Source organism: Poecilia latipinna, unplaced genomic scaffold (genome assembly GCF_001443285.1).
Source record: "Poecilia latipinna isolate Pla-1442-1.1 unplaced genomic scaffold, P_latipinna-1.0 Scaffold230, whole genome shotgun sequence".
Taxonomy (NCBI): Eukaryota; Metazoa; Chordata; class Actinopteri; order Cyprinodontiformes; family Poeciliidae; genus Poecilia; species Poecilia latipinna.
The window spans coordinates 252602-266709 of NW_015112846.1; the positions used below are offsets into that span (position 1 = coordinate 252602).

At 37.7% G+C, this 14108-nt stretch overlaps 1 protein-coding gene across 1 annotated transcript in view; it reads left to right on the plus strand.

Annotated features, from left to right (window-relative positions):
- Positions 1-14108, plus strand: part of epha6 (eph receptor A6) — a 61234-nt gene that overhangs the window by 28438 nt on the left and 18688 nt on the right. Inside the window, exons 7-8 of the mRNA XM_015032092.1 lie at positions 4854-5009; positions 5993-6337. Of these exons, the coding sequence (XP_014887578.1) occupies positions 4854-5009; positions 5993-6337 (501 nt within the window). The remainder of the gene's footprint in view (positions 1-4853; positions 5010-5992; positions 6338-14108) is intronic.

Consider the following 14108-nt stretch of genomic DNA (forward strand, 5'->3'; position numbering starts at 1 on the left):
TGTAATTAGTCAAAAGGACCTGGTGTGTAGTAACAACACAGCATGGCCCTATTATCAATTATTTACTGCCTTAACGGTTTATGACCAATCCTTTTTTTTTTTTTTTTTGATGAATAATTTCTATATTCCTGTCAGGACTTATGCCGTTATAAAGATATGCACTTCAACAGTAGTTGCAGGAAGTTTAGGCGTGAACTTTCGATGACTTCTGCTTTCTCCTCGTTTTCATTTTGGAACACTGCTTCAAAGGGCGCTGTGATCAAAGCTGTCTGAGAGGCAGCATGGGGAAAAAAGCAAAAGAGGGAGAGAGGGAGCGAGAGGATGAGAGAGTCAGAGAGAGAATAGGGAAAACCCCAGCGCTCCCAAAATATAAGCAGAGCTCGGCACTAACATGTCCATCTTTCCCTCCCAGCTGCCTAAACAAAGGCGTTGGGGCTTATCAAACCCGGCTTTCCACCCCAACAGCATTCTACCAGACTGTTCTGACATCTCAATCATGCACTTTATTATTCTATTGCTTTCCTTCAGTGTCAGTCACAAGAGGATTACTCAGAGATAGGCTGGTTATATCATGACCTAGATAAGGCAACATCATAGAGCTGATTCTATTTGTTCCACATCCTTTCGTCACAGCACCGCATTGAAAAGGATGCAGCGAAATGCGGAGGGGGGAGAGGGGGGAAGCTAATAGAGATGTCTTTTCAAATTCCATTTGAATCAGCACAGATACTCTGCAAAAAAAAAATCAAAAACCCACCAGTCGCATACGAGACCAGACCAAGCAGAAAGATTCTGATGTTTTGCGATTAAACGTAAATGGGTTTAGCAGTTCTGAGTTTCTGTACCTTGATTGTAATTCATATATGCGTGTGCCTGATAGTTATCCTGTTAATGTTTATTTAATGGTGGGAAAGTATTTGATTTGAGGGTGACGCAATGAAATGTGCATATCTTGGCCCAAAATTGAATACGTAGAAAGCACACAATGCTGCCTTCTGATGTTAAATTTAAGGTAAAATGGAATAGGAAATGAGGGAATCGATAAGGTCTTGGTTATGTTTGAGCTGCTGTGTCCCTCTTAGGTCCATTAAGGATTGTTTACTCGGTCCTGTAGCTCAGCACAGGCAGGCAGCCTAGAACATATCTCATTCTGTGTGAACTTCCCATCTGCATATCAAAGCTGAGAGACCAGGCAGGGTAAACATACTCTCTGGCACCATCTGTTTTTGACAACGTAAAGCCAAGAGACAGCTTATAACCTTGGACGGTAAACTCAAAATTACCGACAACGCATTCTTGGTAAATACACAACTGATGTTGTTAGATGGACCACTTCTTTGCAGGGTGACCTGCTGGAACTTAAGTTTTAGAAGAAATACTCAAGTCAAAAGATGAGCTTGATGACTGCGTAGTCCTTCTTACTTTTATTCACGTGGATTACTCTTTGAAAAGGGAAGAATTTGTGGAGGAAAATGAAGTTTTCTTTGCATCCCAGAATGTGTTTTAAAATTAAGCAAAAGAGGAAATTAGTTGTTGATTTCATCATGTGCAGTAAAAAAAAAAGTTTGAGGTCAGCTGATCTGGAGCATATGAGATTCCACAAGCTTTAGCATAAATTCAAACCTAATTTACCAACATTTATCATTGCAAGATGTGGCTGTAGAGCAGAGCTTTCACGGCTTTTACTTCATCTAGACTTTTATTTGCATCGGAACGACAAAACAGCCAGAATGAACACCAACATCTGGGGATGTGTCTGAGTGTTTCGTGGAATGCTTCCCAGTGTTTTGTTAACATTTGCTGATGAGAAATTAATTCTGTTCAGGCACCTTCTTGGCAACATTTTCTGGCAGAGTTTCAATCATCTTTACTGACTGACAAGTTCTATGAAAAAAAAAATACGAATGTGGCTAGGCATCCAAGAAAGCTCTAACCAAGATACGTGACTTTTAAAATCATGTGTAGTGTCAGAAAAATAGTCCTCTTTGTTTTTTCAGCCCATTAGTGCTTTCTTTTGTTTCATGCCAATATTTGTTAGATGTATAAAGAAGTACATTTCTTATCAACTGTATTAAAAATAACTTTCGGTACTTGTAATTGTGTTTCTTGTATGTCTTTTCGCTCAAAGTTAAGCTAAAAATGCTGATTTCTCACAGTTTTTCTCATATATATTGTGAATTTATATACACAATTCAATATACAGTACACTGTGAGTACAGACAGGTTGATAAAAATGACAGTCTGTCACAGTGGTCCAAATATTCTGCCTCTTCAGTCAGACATGATGCTTTCTTTGTGACAGTGGAGACTGATTCTGTGGTCCACTTCATAGAGAGTTTGGACAACCTGGGTTTCCCAGTTCATACCTCTAAGGAGTTCTAGTTCCGGGTACCTTAGTCTGCATCGTGCTTCGGAGAACTCATTCAGCCAAAATATAACTTATTTTGATTAAAATCAGTTTTGTATTATTGTAACTACTTTGAGGAGGTAAAGCTTGTGATTTTATAACGGTTTGTTTAGAAGTTATTGATTCTGGAGGTAAGAATTTGTCCAGCTTTTAAAAGTAACAGAGTCCAAGCAATAATACCTTACTTGGACTCTATTAAAAATACTTTTGTAGCTTCTTTTCAATTTTTAGTTAAGTAACTGACATATGCAAGTCTCAATAGAAAGGTGAAAGAAGCATTTTTTAAAAAGAAGTTTTTTTCTTTGTGTATGAACTGCAGTAAACAAGCTACTAATAGTGCCTGACTGTGAAGACAGTTTCTTCCTTCCTTATGCTTCAGTGTTGCTCTGGTTCCAGACCCTTCGCTTGTTCATTTGTGTTTTTCTTGTATTATCAAGAGGTGGTGCTCATCTGCTTGCTGTGGGGTGCTTTGCTTTGTGTGTTTTTCTTTTTTTGTTTTTTTTCACAGAGATGCTTAGATCAGCTGAAGGCACACTGTGTGGACTATCCCCCAAGGGAACAAGGATAAATTTCTGTTCCCGTGACCCCGTACATGAAGCAGCTGTAGAAAATAAATCAATGGATGTTTTTAAACCATAGATTTGATCTGCTGGATGAATGTGCATGTTAGCATTATGCCCAAAAATATTAAATCTGCAGTGATTCAAAGTTTCAGTTCTAATTACTTAGGGTGGATTTTACTGTAATTTCCGCTATAATAGCAACTTACTTTATTTAGAGGGTGAGGGGGGGGAAAGGTAGAGATATTTTAGTGCTAAATCCACTAATTTAACACTTACTACTTTGCAGCTTAGTTATTTTCCAATTTTTGAATCTGGTTTTGTTAAATTGCACCTTGAGATTTAAACCTAAGGCAGATGTTTTCTGTCATTTTCCACAAGTTGTAAAATGCAACACATTTAAGGTCCCATATCACTCTTCTGTTACATTTAGAGTTCTTTGTTGTTTATTCAACCAGCTACAAAAAGGTTTGCTACACAAATGTTAATTAGAAGTTTCTTGCGTAACATACAAGACGTGTCTGGATTAATGAATATGTGTGAGTCAGAGTGAGAGGAAACAATTCTTGTGACCCATACCCTGTTTTCTGGGTGTTCTTTTTTTTGTTTTTTGTTTTTTTGTTGCTCTTTCATTTTATTTCCTGTCCGGTAGCAGGCATATTTACTTGCTAATTTTGTAATTATTATCCTTCCCAGATGCACACAATGTTTCCTCATGCAAATCGTCCTAAGAAAAAAAATCCCAGAAATTAAATAACCACTGTTATTGCTTTACTTTTCATTCAAGGAAGTTAGGTAAGATAGGAGACATGGCTATTTCCATCTTCTGATAAGTGTTGAAGAAAAAGGCAACAGAGAGTAAAGCAGGGAGGCAAATGGAAGAGGAAATGCATTGGAAGAAAGATGACAAATAAGAAAAGGTGAAAACGGAATAGCTACACTATATGAAGTATTGAAAATATAAAAAAATATTGATAGAAAAATAGAAATGAGAAGGTAGAATTTTAATTTTTAAATTCAACAGCCAAGCTGTTTAAGGATGGAAATTTGAGAATACCTTGCCCATCTGTTTGAACTAAACATTTTGAAGTTCAGCTGTAATTATTTTTTATTCTTTTTAGTATGTTAATAGCGCTCACCTATAAATGGACTTCCTTTGTCTGTTTTCAAGGTATTCTCAGTGTGAAAAGTCTTGTAATCCAATTTAATGGAAATAAATGAGCTCCTCACAGCCATCATTATTGCTATTCAAACTTCATCTGTGGCTTTTGATCTGTCATTTGTCATCATCGTTATTGTACTTTTTCCACACAGTTCACGGGGTTTCATCAATTCAGTACATCAGTTCGGTGTGTAGCGGTAAAGAAAGAGAGTCAAAAGGCAAAACTTTTGATTTGAAAGAGTGTAGATAAGGACACATGTTAAGAAACCTGTGCTTTCATTACACCTAAGCAGTGCCGCGGGCTGATAATGGGGAAATATGAGCTGAATGAAATTGTTGGCACATGCAGCTAAAATGAGCTTCCCTGGAGATCAGTAGGAAATCCAGAGGTTGTAGGTGCCTTTACAATCTCATAATGTCTTTATTTTCTTTTCATTTCAAAACACGTTAGCGAACTGTGAAATGAATTTTGAGCAGAATATAGCACAGCTTCAAAAATCCGAATGTGATGAAAATGAGCCATGAGGTTCACGTCTTGATGTGAGCGACAAAAAGTGTTGAAGCTTTAAAACAAAAACAGATCTAACTTTTCGGAGCTGCGCTTGTATAGCTTTGTGCCGTCATCTAGGTGAGCTAATATGTAGGTGCTCTTCCACCACGGTACTTTACCTTTGGATGCTAAATTTTCCCCAACCGTTTTGTTTTGTCTTTCTCCGCTCTCCAGCTTGTAAACCCGGCTACTTCAAGGCGTTTGCTGGGAACACTAAATGCTCCAAATGTCCTCAACACAGCTCCAGCCATGACCAGGCTGCCACAATCTGTCACTGCGATAAAGGCTTCTACAGAGGTATCAAAGATCCTTCATCAATGGCCTGCACCAGTAAGTAGAACGTTAAATGAAGGAAACATTTCAAGTTGCAGCCATTTTAGGTTTTAGAAGGGAACAGAGAAAGATAGCATCCACAGTATAAATTCAGAAGGTTGGATTTCCCCTTGGATATCTGCAGCTCAAGTTTACATTTCATGCACTGTGATATATTTTATTGTATTTTCAATATTTTTCTTTTATTTTCTGTTAGCAGTGGTCATAATGATCTCATTAACTTTTGCTATAATCAGGGCTGTGGGAATCCATTTCCCTGCTGTGGTCATTTGTGTGTTGATGTATCCCATTTCCTACAGTAGCCACATTTATTTATATCCTTATAAACACTTTAGGCTTTCTTATCCTACTCACTTGAGATTAAAGGGGCAGTATTATGTAAAATCAAATTTTTTGAGCTTTACATGACATTATAAAGTTTTTTTCCTCATCAAAAACATACCTGGGGTGTTGTCTTGATTCTTTAATCCATGTTCAAGAAATCCTTTAATTTCCAGTGGCGGCCAGTCTAAGTTTTATTCTTTGGTCTCCAAACCAGTTGAAAACAAAGTAATCCGTAACAGGCATAGAAATTTCAGATATTTGTTTGTGAGAGATTGACAAGTTGGATGCTAGAACAAAACATGTAAACTCTGTGAAAACCTACCGCCCACACAACTTCACACAGACATTTAAGGACATGCTCACAAAACTTCACATTTCATTGCCAAGTGATATCATGGACAGCTTTGAAAGCTAAAATAAAGACGAGGAGCGGCTGATTTCCATCCAGGAACAAAGTTGGATTGAAATGCAGCAAGATATATTTATCCTCAACAACCTACACACTGACTCTCATTGCACATTATTTGCCTAAGTTTTCAGCAGCACTCACTGCCCCCCAACTTGTCATATGAGGAGCGAATTTAGGTTTTTGTTTAAAAAAAGATGTTTTTTTTTTTAATTAATTTCTATGTTCTACTGTTTGCTCTTCTCTCCAGGGCCCCCATCAGCTCCAAGAAATCTCATCTCGCTAATCAATGACACTGCTCTCTTCCTGCAATGGACGCCTCCAATCAACACAGGAGGCAGAAGCGACATCACCTACAACGTTCTGTGCCAACGATGTGACGGTGGCGATGTTGGTGTGAGTCAATGTGAGCCATGTGAACCAGACCTGAGATTTATCCCCCGACCTCTCGGTATAACCGGAACCTCTGTGGCGATACTGGATTATGCGATGCATACCAATTACACCTTCCACGTGGAAGCTGTGAATGGCGTCTCTGGACTGGGCGTGGCTCCGCGATCGCTGGCCAATGTTACCGTCAATACACACCAAGCCGGTGAGTGAGCTGTTGTCGTAAATCACATGTTCAGAGAATAAAGCTCTCATCAAAGTGTTTTTGAATATTTATCAGACTTCATGTTTTGAGTTGGGTTAGGGTTAAAAGTTTGAATGATGTAAACACAGTGCTGCATTCTTGTATGTGATTATTCTTATATACTTTATTCATAAGATGTGTGAATGATTGGAAACTATCTTTAAACTGAAATTGGTTTTACTTCTGGGATGTTAGTGGTAATGATGGTAGGAGTTTGCCCAGCAATTGGTGGGTCACTGGTTCAATTCCCACCCTGTTTGCCTCTGCCGTCGTGCCCTTGGACAAGACATTAATCACCTTGGCTGCTGGTATTGGTCAGAAGAACCAATGGCACAACATGGCAGCCTTGTTTCTGTCGGCTGTGGCTACTATCTAGTAGCTTGCCATCATCTGTGTGAATGGAAATGACTGATTTCTTTGTAAATGGTCTTTGAGGTTCCTGAAAAGTGCTATACATGTCTGAAAGTCATTTTATTTCATAAAATTATTACACATTGTGTCTTTTGTATCGCAGGTTATGATCTCAATCATAGTTTCTCTTTTTTTTTAAAACTTTTTTCTGTAATTTGGTTTTGTGCAGTTGATTTAAAAAGAGTCTTTCTCCTTTGCATTTCAGCACATTTCGAATGGTAGTCTATTGCTTTAAACCATAATCACTCGGTGCAAACAATTTTTTCTATTTGTCCAGCATTTGTTTCATCAGAGACAAACAAGTTACTGTTTTCTAAATGAGGTGGAAGTAAAGGGCCAAAAGCACATGCCTATTTTTATGCAAGCTAAAATCACAGCACCATTTAGTGTCCTGGCATGGCAACTACACCAGGTTCAAGATTACTCTGAAACATCAACGTCTGAAAATACTGGCAGTCTCCAGACGGCAGTCTCATCACTTAAATCCTGGGAAAAATCCTTGTTTTTAGGCTCACAATGTCATAACTATTTTCTTACTACTAAAACAATGGTATAAGTAGAACTTCCTGTGCCCTAGCATGAATGTGCAAAAGGTAAAGTTCAGTCTAAGAATGAGGGAGAGACAGTTAATTTGCTTGCAATAGTCCCAGTGGGCTGTCCTGCCTGTCCAGCCATGCGGAGACAGATTAAAATGTTTCCAAATTTTCAGGCGAGAGTTTTTAATTGCTGAAATTGATTTAAAATAGTTTCTCATTTTAGGTACTTTACATACAGCTGCCTTCACAAAGTTCTTTGTAAAAGTTAAATTTCATGCACTAGATTTACTTAAAGTTTGCTTTTCTTCTTTGGGTCAGCGCTGATTTGGCCTTTAATTGCTTTGCGCGTATTAATATGTAAATGTATATGTGCTTCATTATCTGATTCATACTTAAATAATTTTCTGTTGGCAGCTCGAAGTGATACACTAGAAAATTAGCAGCTTTGCTTCCTGAGCACCGTGCTCCCACTTGACCAGCCTTGTAGTCCAACTTAATGAGTCAATGTGTGAAGCATCCTTGTGACCCTCGAAGAGCTGACAGAGCCTCTCTGAGCTGAACCTAATTCTAATTAGCAGAACCCAGCTGACCTGAAGTCTGCTGCGCCACAGGTTCACAAGGGATTGTTGTCTTGGACTTGAATTAGCAAAAATAAAAACACCTGAGGTCTGACCTCAAACTCAAATTTCAAGGGCAGGAATACTGAAGGAATAGCTGATTAATAAGGTCAAAATGACGGTGGAATGGGGTAGGTTAATACATTATTCCAGTGTATTTTATGCATGTTTTCCCCTAGCAACATATTACACTCTGATCAGTTCTCCATTTGCACCAAAAATGTATACAGTACATCTGTGATAAATCCTACTTGTAACAGATCATATGAATTTCCTCATATGTAGCCTATTGTTTTTTTAATAACATGGCTTATAAGAATGACAAATGTCTCCAGTGGTTGAACCCAATCTGACACTATTATTATTATTATTAAATTTTCCAGTAATAAGCAGTGACGCCTCTTTAATATCAGTCGCTTTATCATGTGTGTCTTTAAAACGTTAATTTGTGACATTTGATGCGATTCTCCTAACTTATTAAGCGCTAATGATGGAAGTGATTATTAGCACCAGGCAGCAATAGAAACCACCCACTGAATGTGTTATTTTCCAACGAGGAACACTCACACCACAGTAAGCCTCCAGTGTGACAAAATAATTTTTCAGACTCACACAGTGTAATTTCTTCTCTCATATGCTGTGAGAAGCTTACTATGAATAATAAATGCCCGAAGAACATCCACCTCTTGTACATTGATCCCATTCATCAGGGCTTTATTATGCAGCTATAGTCATGTGGTCTCTGGGATGGAGTCAAGCATATATATATATATATAGTGCAACATTCAAAGCCTTTATGTTTTAAACTCAATGTAGCTCCTATAATTATATCTATTACAATGCTTCAGAGCTTTTACTCTAAGTATACTCACCAATATCAGTCATATCTGATAGTTAATGTTGTAATAAATAGCTACGATAATCATTAGTGCATTCAAAATCAAGTTTCAGCTTGTTTCTGTGACTTTGGGTTGCAGTTTGTGGCAGTGTGTTTCACTTTTCCTTCAGTTTTATTCACTGTGCTGGGTTGAGCTTTTCATAACCCCACAGATGTGTTTTGCTTGTCAGCCCTCTTTGTTCATAGACGCTTTGGTGCCACAATGTCAATGTCAGATTGCCTCTGGCCAAGTTTTCAGTTTTCACCTTTCCACATAAAACAGTCTTTTACAAAAAAAAAAGGTCCATCCGTATGGATTGAACCATTGAACAGTCCAATTTATGCAAAATTAACTTAACTTTATATGGAGTGAAAATGATTTGTTTTCTTTTTCTGAAAGTTTAATTTAGTTTAGTTAAGTTCTCTGACAACTTTGACAGGTAAACTACAAACAACTGACGTCGCTGTTGTCTCTAAAGAGAGAGAAATCTTCCATTACGCTGCAGGAACAGCGCTCTTGATCAGAACGTTCATCTGCACAATGCAGGTCTGACAGGGTCCAAAACAAACAAACCAAAAATAAAAAAAATCACTCTGTGAGTTTTTCAGTTTAATTTAATCCCGCTTCTTTCCAGTCTATTCTAATTCAATATTACGACCCAAAACAAACCAAGATTTAATCTAATTCAGTTCAGTACTGCCAGTTTCAATAAATCAGCGGTTATAAAACACTCAGTTTGTGAAATAGTTGTGTTTATGAAGAAAGGGACAGACAACACTTCTTCAGTTTTACTTTGAGCTGCTTTGGTGTCACGTTGGTATCGAACACATTACCATTTTAGTCTCCTTGTGTTGCTTCCAGTCGACTAGCTAGAAGTACCTCTGTAATTTTTACAAGGGCTTGAGAAAATATTTATAATTTTTTTAAACTGAAATTTGGCCTCCAAAACTTCAGAATACCATTAACTCCACCTTATAATTTATTAAGCAAATGTGAAATTGAACCTAAATAATAAAATAAATAAAGCCATGTTTCAATTGTCAGTGAATGCATGTTGTTGAACGAGTAACATTGCAGCCCGCTCACACCGGGCTGCAGTAGGAACGGGCTTACTTCTGCCAGTTCCTACTGGCAGGAAGTAAGTTCCTGCTAGTAGGAACTTACTTCCTGTCAGTAAGTTCCTACTGGCAGGAAGAATGTCATCCTTCAGGACCTGATTAGTACAATCTCAGAAAGCCACTGGACCTGTTTGTTCCTAAACATGCATCACCAGTTCATGTTGCAGCAATTTCACTAAAGGAATCCATAGCAATATCCATAAGTGGAAAAGAGGGGCGTGGGGGGTAGCTGTTACATGACTCAAGTAAGTAAAATGTAATGCAAATAATTAAGTCATTATGTTTTTAAAAAGAAATCTGACCAATTGGAAAATATTGTTTTTCTTTTCACTGTCATGAATTAAGCCTCTGGACATATTTAGATTGTGTTTTCATATAGGAAAAACTAATCTTATGATTCTTTTTCTAATCATTTATTGTCATGTTTACCCCACTTTCATTTATTCAGCCGTGTAGGTTTTAATTTAATTGCTTGACTAAGGGATTTCAGCTGATGTAGAGTTCGTTGGTGCTAAGATAATACCAGATTTTGTCAGTTTCCCCCCACTGTGTCTCTACCTAATTGCCTTCTTAATGCATAGAGAACAATAATGTATAAAGCTGTTTTTTAGAGTGGATATGCTGCAAAACATTCTTCTTTCTGTAAAAGCAGATGTCGGCTGTATGTGTGTCACCGCATTCCAGTCTCCCTGGCAAAAGCTGCTAGACTGATGGGAGGATGTCAGAATGCAAAGTAATCTCCACGGAGGAGAAGAGGCAGCCTGTGGGGATGTTCCTATTAGGATGTTTAGGCTGGATTAAGTTGTCAAACTGCTTTTCCTCAGCAGACATACTGTATGCATGCACAACGAGGCACATATGTAAACAAGCAAGATTCATAAAAATGACATTTGCACACAATTACCACCTACAGATATGCATATTGTTTGCCAAAGTTTTTCTCAGTGGCATCCTTGGATTTCTAGCATTTTCCTCCTCCTACCAAGATACACATTTCTTCTGTTTTTATCCCTGTGACTTTAAATCTCGTTCTTTAAACCCGATTAACAAAATTTGCATATACTCACTACAATTATTATTTTCATTGCTTAACTTTAGATCTCTAAAGCTAAAGCTTGTCGTATCATATATTGTAGGAAATCCATCGTACAAAATACATAATTCAATATTTTGGATTTTGTAGACTAATCAGATTAAAGTCGTCTCTGTTAAGCTGTTAATTCTCAACAGACTTTACAAGCTGCTCATGCATCTGTGGCTGCATAACTAGTTTTACGGTAAGCCAAGACTCTTCCCGGCCAATGACGGTCAGCTGTCATCCTGACGTTTCTCAAAGCAGTGGCGCAGAGCTGGGAGAGCTGGATGATCTCTCTATTTATGAAGACTGAGCTGCGCTCTGCCCAGAACACGCTGTGGGCTAGTTGTTGCTCAGCAGAGCATTTGTCACTGAAGATTCCTCCCACTTATTTCACTGCAGCGCTCTTTGAAGAAGCACAGAGAGAAGCGAGTGCAAATTGGTGCAAGGGGTTTGCTGCACAGATCAGAAATGTGCAGCACCAACAGGAATTCACCAATGTAGCCTCCCTCTGTATGAAGCATATCAGAACAAATATGAATCTGGTTTGTTGTGCGTTTGTGTTCACCCTCCCCCACCCCCCTTTTACTCTCATATCTCTGAACATAACAGAGCGCAAACAATTTCTTTCCTGGATCACATTAGTAGCAGAGCTGTTCTGGGAAAGCCTCAATGTTTGTTACAGAATATTAGTGAACAAACAACATAATTAAGATCAAGAAAAACACCAGTTAAATCGGGGGTAATGTTGAACTAAAGTTTAGAGCAGACCTAATAAAAAATGTGATTAATGCTCTGGATTGATTGAACAGTGATTGAGGTAATCTAAGAGGCATCCATGGTGTTGACTGGAGCACTATTGGTCTACTGCTGTGTCTTTAGAGAGCAATGGCCAGGAAAAAAAGCCATGCTTGTTTCAGGTATGTTTAAAGATTGTAGAGGACCAAGCAGGCATTTCAAAGGTAGTCCCCTGATCAAATGAGACCAAAATAAATCTTTCACTAAGATTAACATTGGACTTTGAGCACAGCATCCTCACAAAGAAGCACAGTGGTGGTCGCATCATGCTGTGGTATGCTTTTATTCAGCAGCAACAGGAAATGTGGTTGGAATTATTGGGAAGGTAGATGAAGCTAAAACCAGGCAATCCTACAAGTTAACATGTTAGAGGCTGGAAAAAAAACATGAGAAAACAACACAGCAATGATGCACAGACAGACGTTTACATTTAGAGGATATCTGGGTCCATAGGAAAGTGGCAAAGGTTGAACACTGATGTTCACAGACAGCATCCGTTCAGTTGCTGAGTTTAATCTATTTTGTAAAGAAGAGTAATTGAATCTAAATGTGTAAAAATGGTAAAGAAATAACCCAAATAAACTGCAGCTTTAATTGCAGCAAAAGTTGGCTCCAAAGTCTTTACACTAAGGCATTTAAAACCTCCAACTCACAGTGATGTAAAAAAAAAAAAAAAACGTTATTTTTATTCCGTATAATGTATTATTGTGGTCTATCACCAAAAATTGCAATGCAATACATTGATATTGGAGTATGAATACTTTTTAGAGGCACTGTTTAGGGTAAATAATATAAAAACTGTTGAGTCTTTCACTAACTCTACTTTCATGATGTAAAGTTAGTGGGAGTCCAAGCACTGTTACCAGGATGAATTTTTAAAGTTTTATACTTTGTCAGTAAACATGTACTGGCTTTAAAAGGGAAGGAAACTTCATAATTTAGTGAGATTTGATTAATTCTTTTTAACACTCATGCATGGAAATATTAATTTAATGACATTAAAACATCAGAATATATTTTATTAATGATCATGAGCAATAATGATTTTGGACAGTTGAACTGTTTGATAAATTAAATAATGGAGGAGGAGGAGGATCACCTTATAATTATTGGTTTGGCTAATAAGACTGCTTTAATGAGGGGCAAATTAATGCATGTAATTACTTTTTTTTACATAATACTAGATTTGTGTGGATAGGTTTTCTCCCAATAATTGTAATTATGTTAAATAGTATTTTTTTTTTATATTTCACGTATATTGGTGTATTACTATACATTTGATCATATGAAACATTTAGGTGTGACAAAGCAGCAAAAACAATAGAAATTAAAATTTCAAATATTTTTTCACACTCTGTTTAGGCATGGCTGAGTTTTTATTTAGATTCAAATAACTTTTCTCTCTTTATCTGCAATTGGATGTGTTGTTATTGAGGAGTTTTATTTATTCAGTCAAAAATCACCTGTTGATCTTATCGTTTTGTGTGGGCTGCAAACTTCCCATAACAGCAGGACAATTCGCACATCAAGATGTTTCCATACCCGCTGCAGGAAAATAAGGAATGAAACATTTAGTGTGCAGTTAATTTTTTTTTTATCTAGAGGAACATACTAGACTCTAACCATAACCGTGCAAAACCATGCGAGAGAACCCACCTGTTTTTGTTTATTAAACTAAAGCAATGCCAAAAAAAATGGAGATGCAGTAAAAACCTGAGCCTACCTTTGTTGCTTCCATCTCATTTAAAATGCTAAGCAGCAGCCAAGTTGTGCTAATGAAAGCAATTCATTTATCATTAGCAGCTCTAAAACCGTCTATTAAACTACACATTTTGTCTGGCGTGAATAAGTGTGTTTTAGCGCAATGCCAGGAAAGATGGGCATCAGCAATTAATCTAAGAGAGAAGCATCGATTCTGTCCATCAATCTGTTGATAGTTGTAAAGCCTTTTTCAAACAATTTTAAGTCCATCGTTCTACAGTGAAACAGCGTCATTCACAATCTTCAGGTTTGATGATTGAACATTGGTGTTCACAGACAGCATCCTTTCAGTTGATGTCTGTGACTTTCTTTAAGACCCGGGCATCAAACTCAATTTCACCGAGGGCCACTTCAGCATATTGGCCCCCCTCAACGGGCCACATTGACGGTATAAATCAGGAGTGCATCCCTGCTAAAACACACCCCAGACAAAAGGTTGACTTCCCTCATTCAGTTCTGTAGAGGCTTATAATGAGTCAATGATCCAGGTGTGTTAGAGAAGAAACACATCTAAAATTTCAGATGGTAGCTCTGGAAA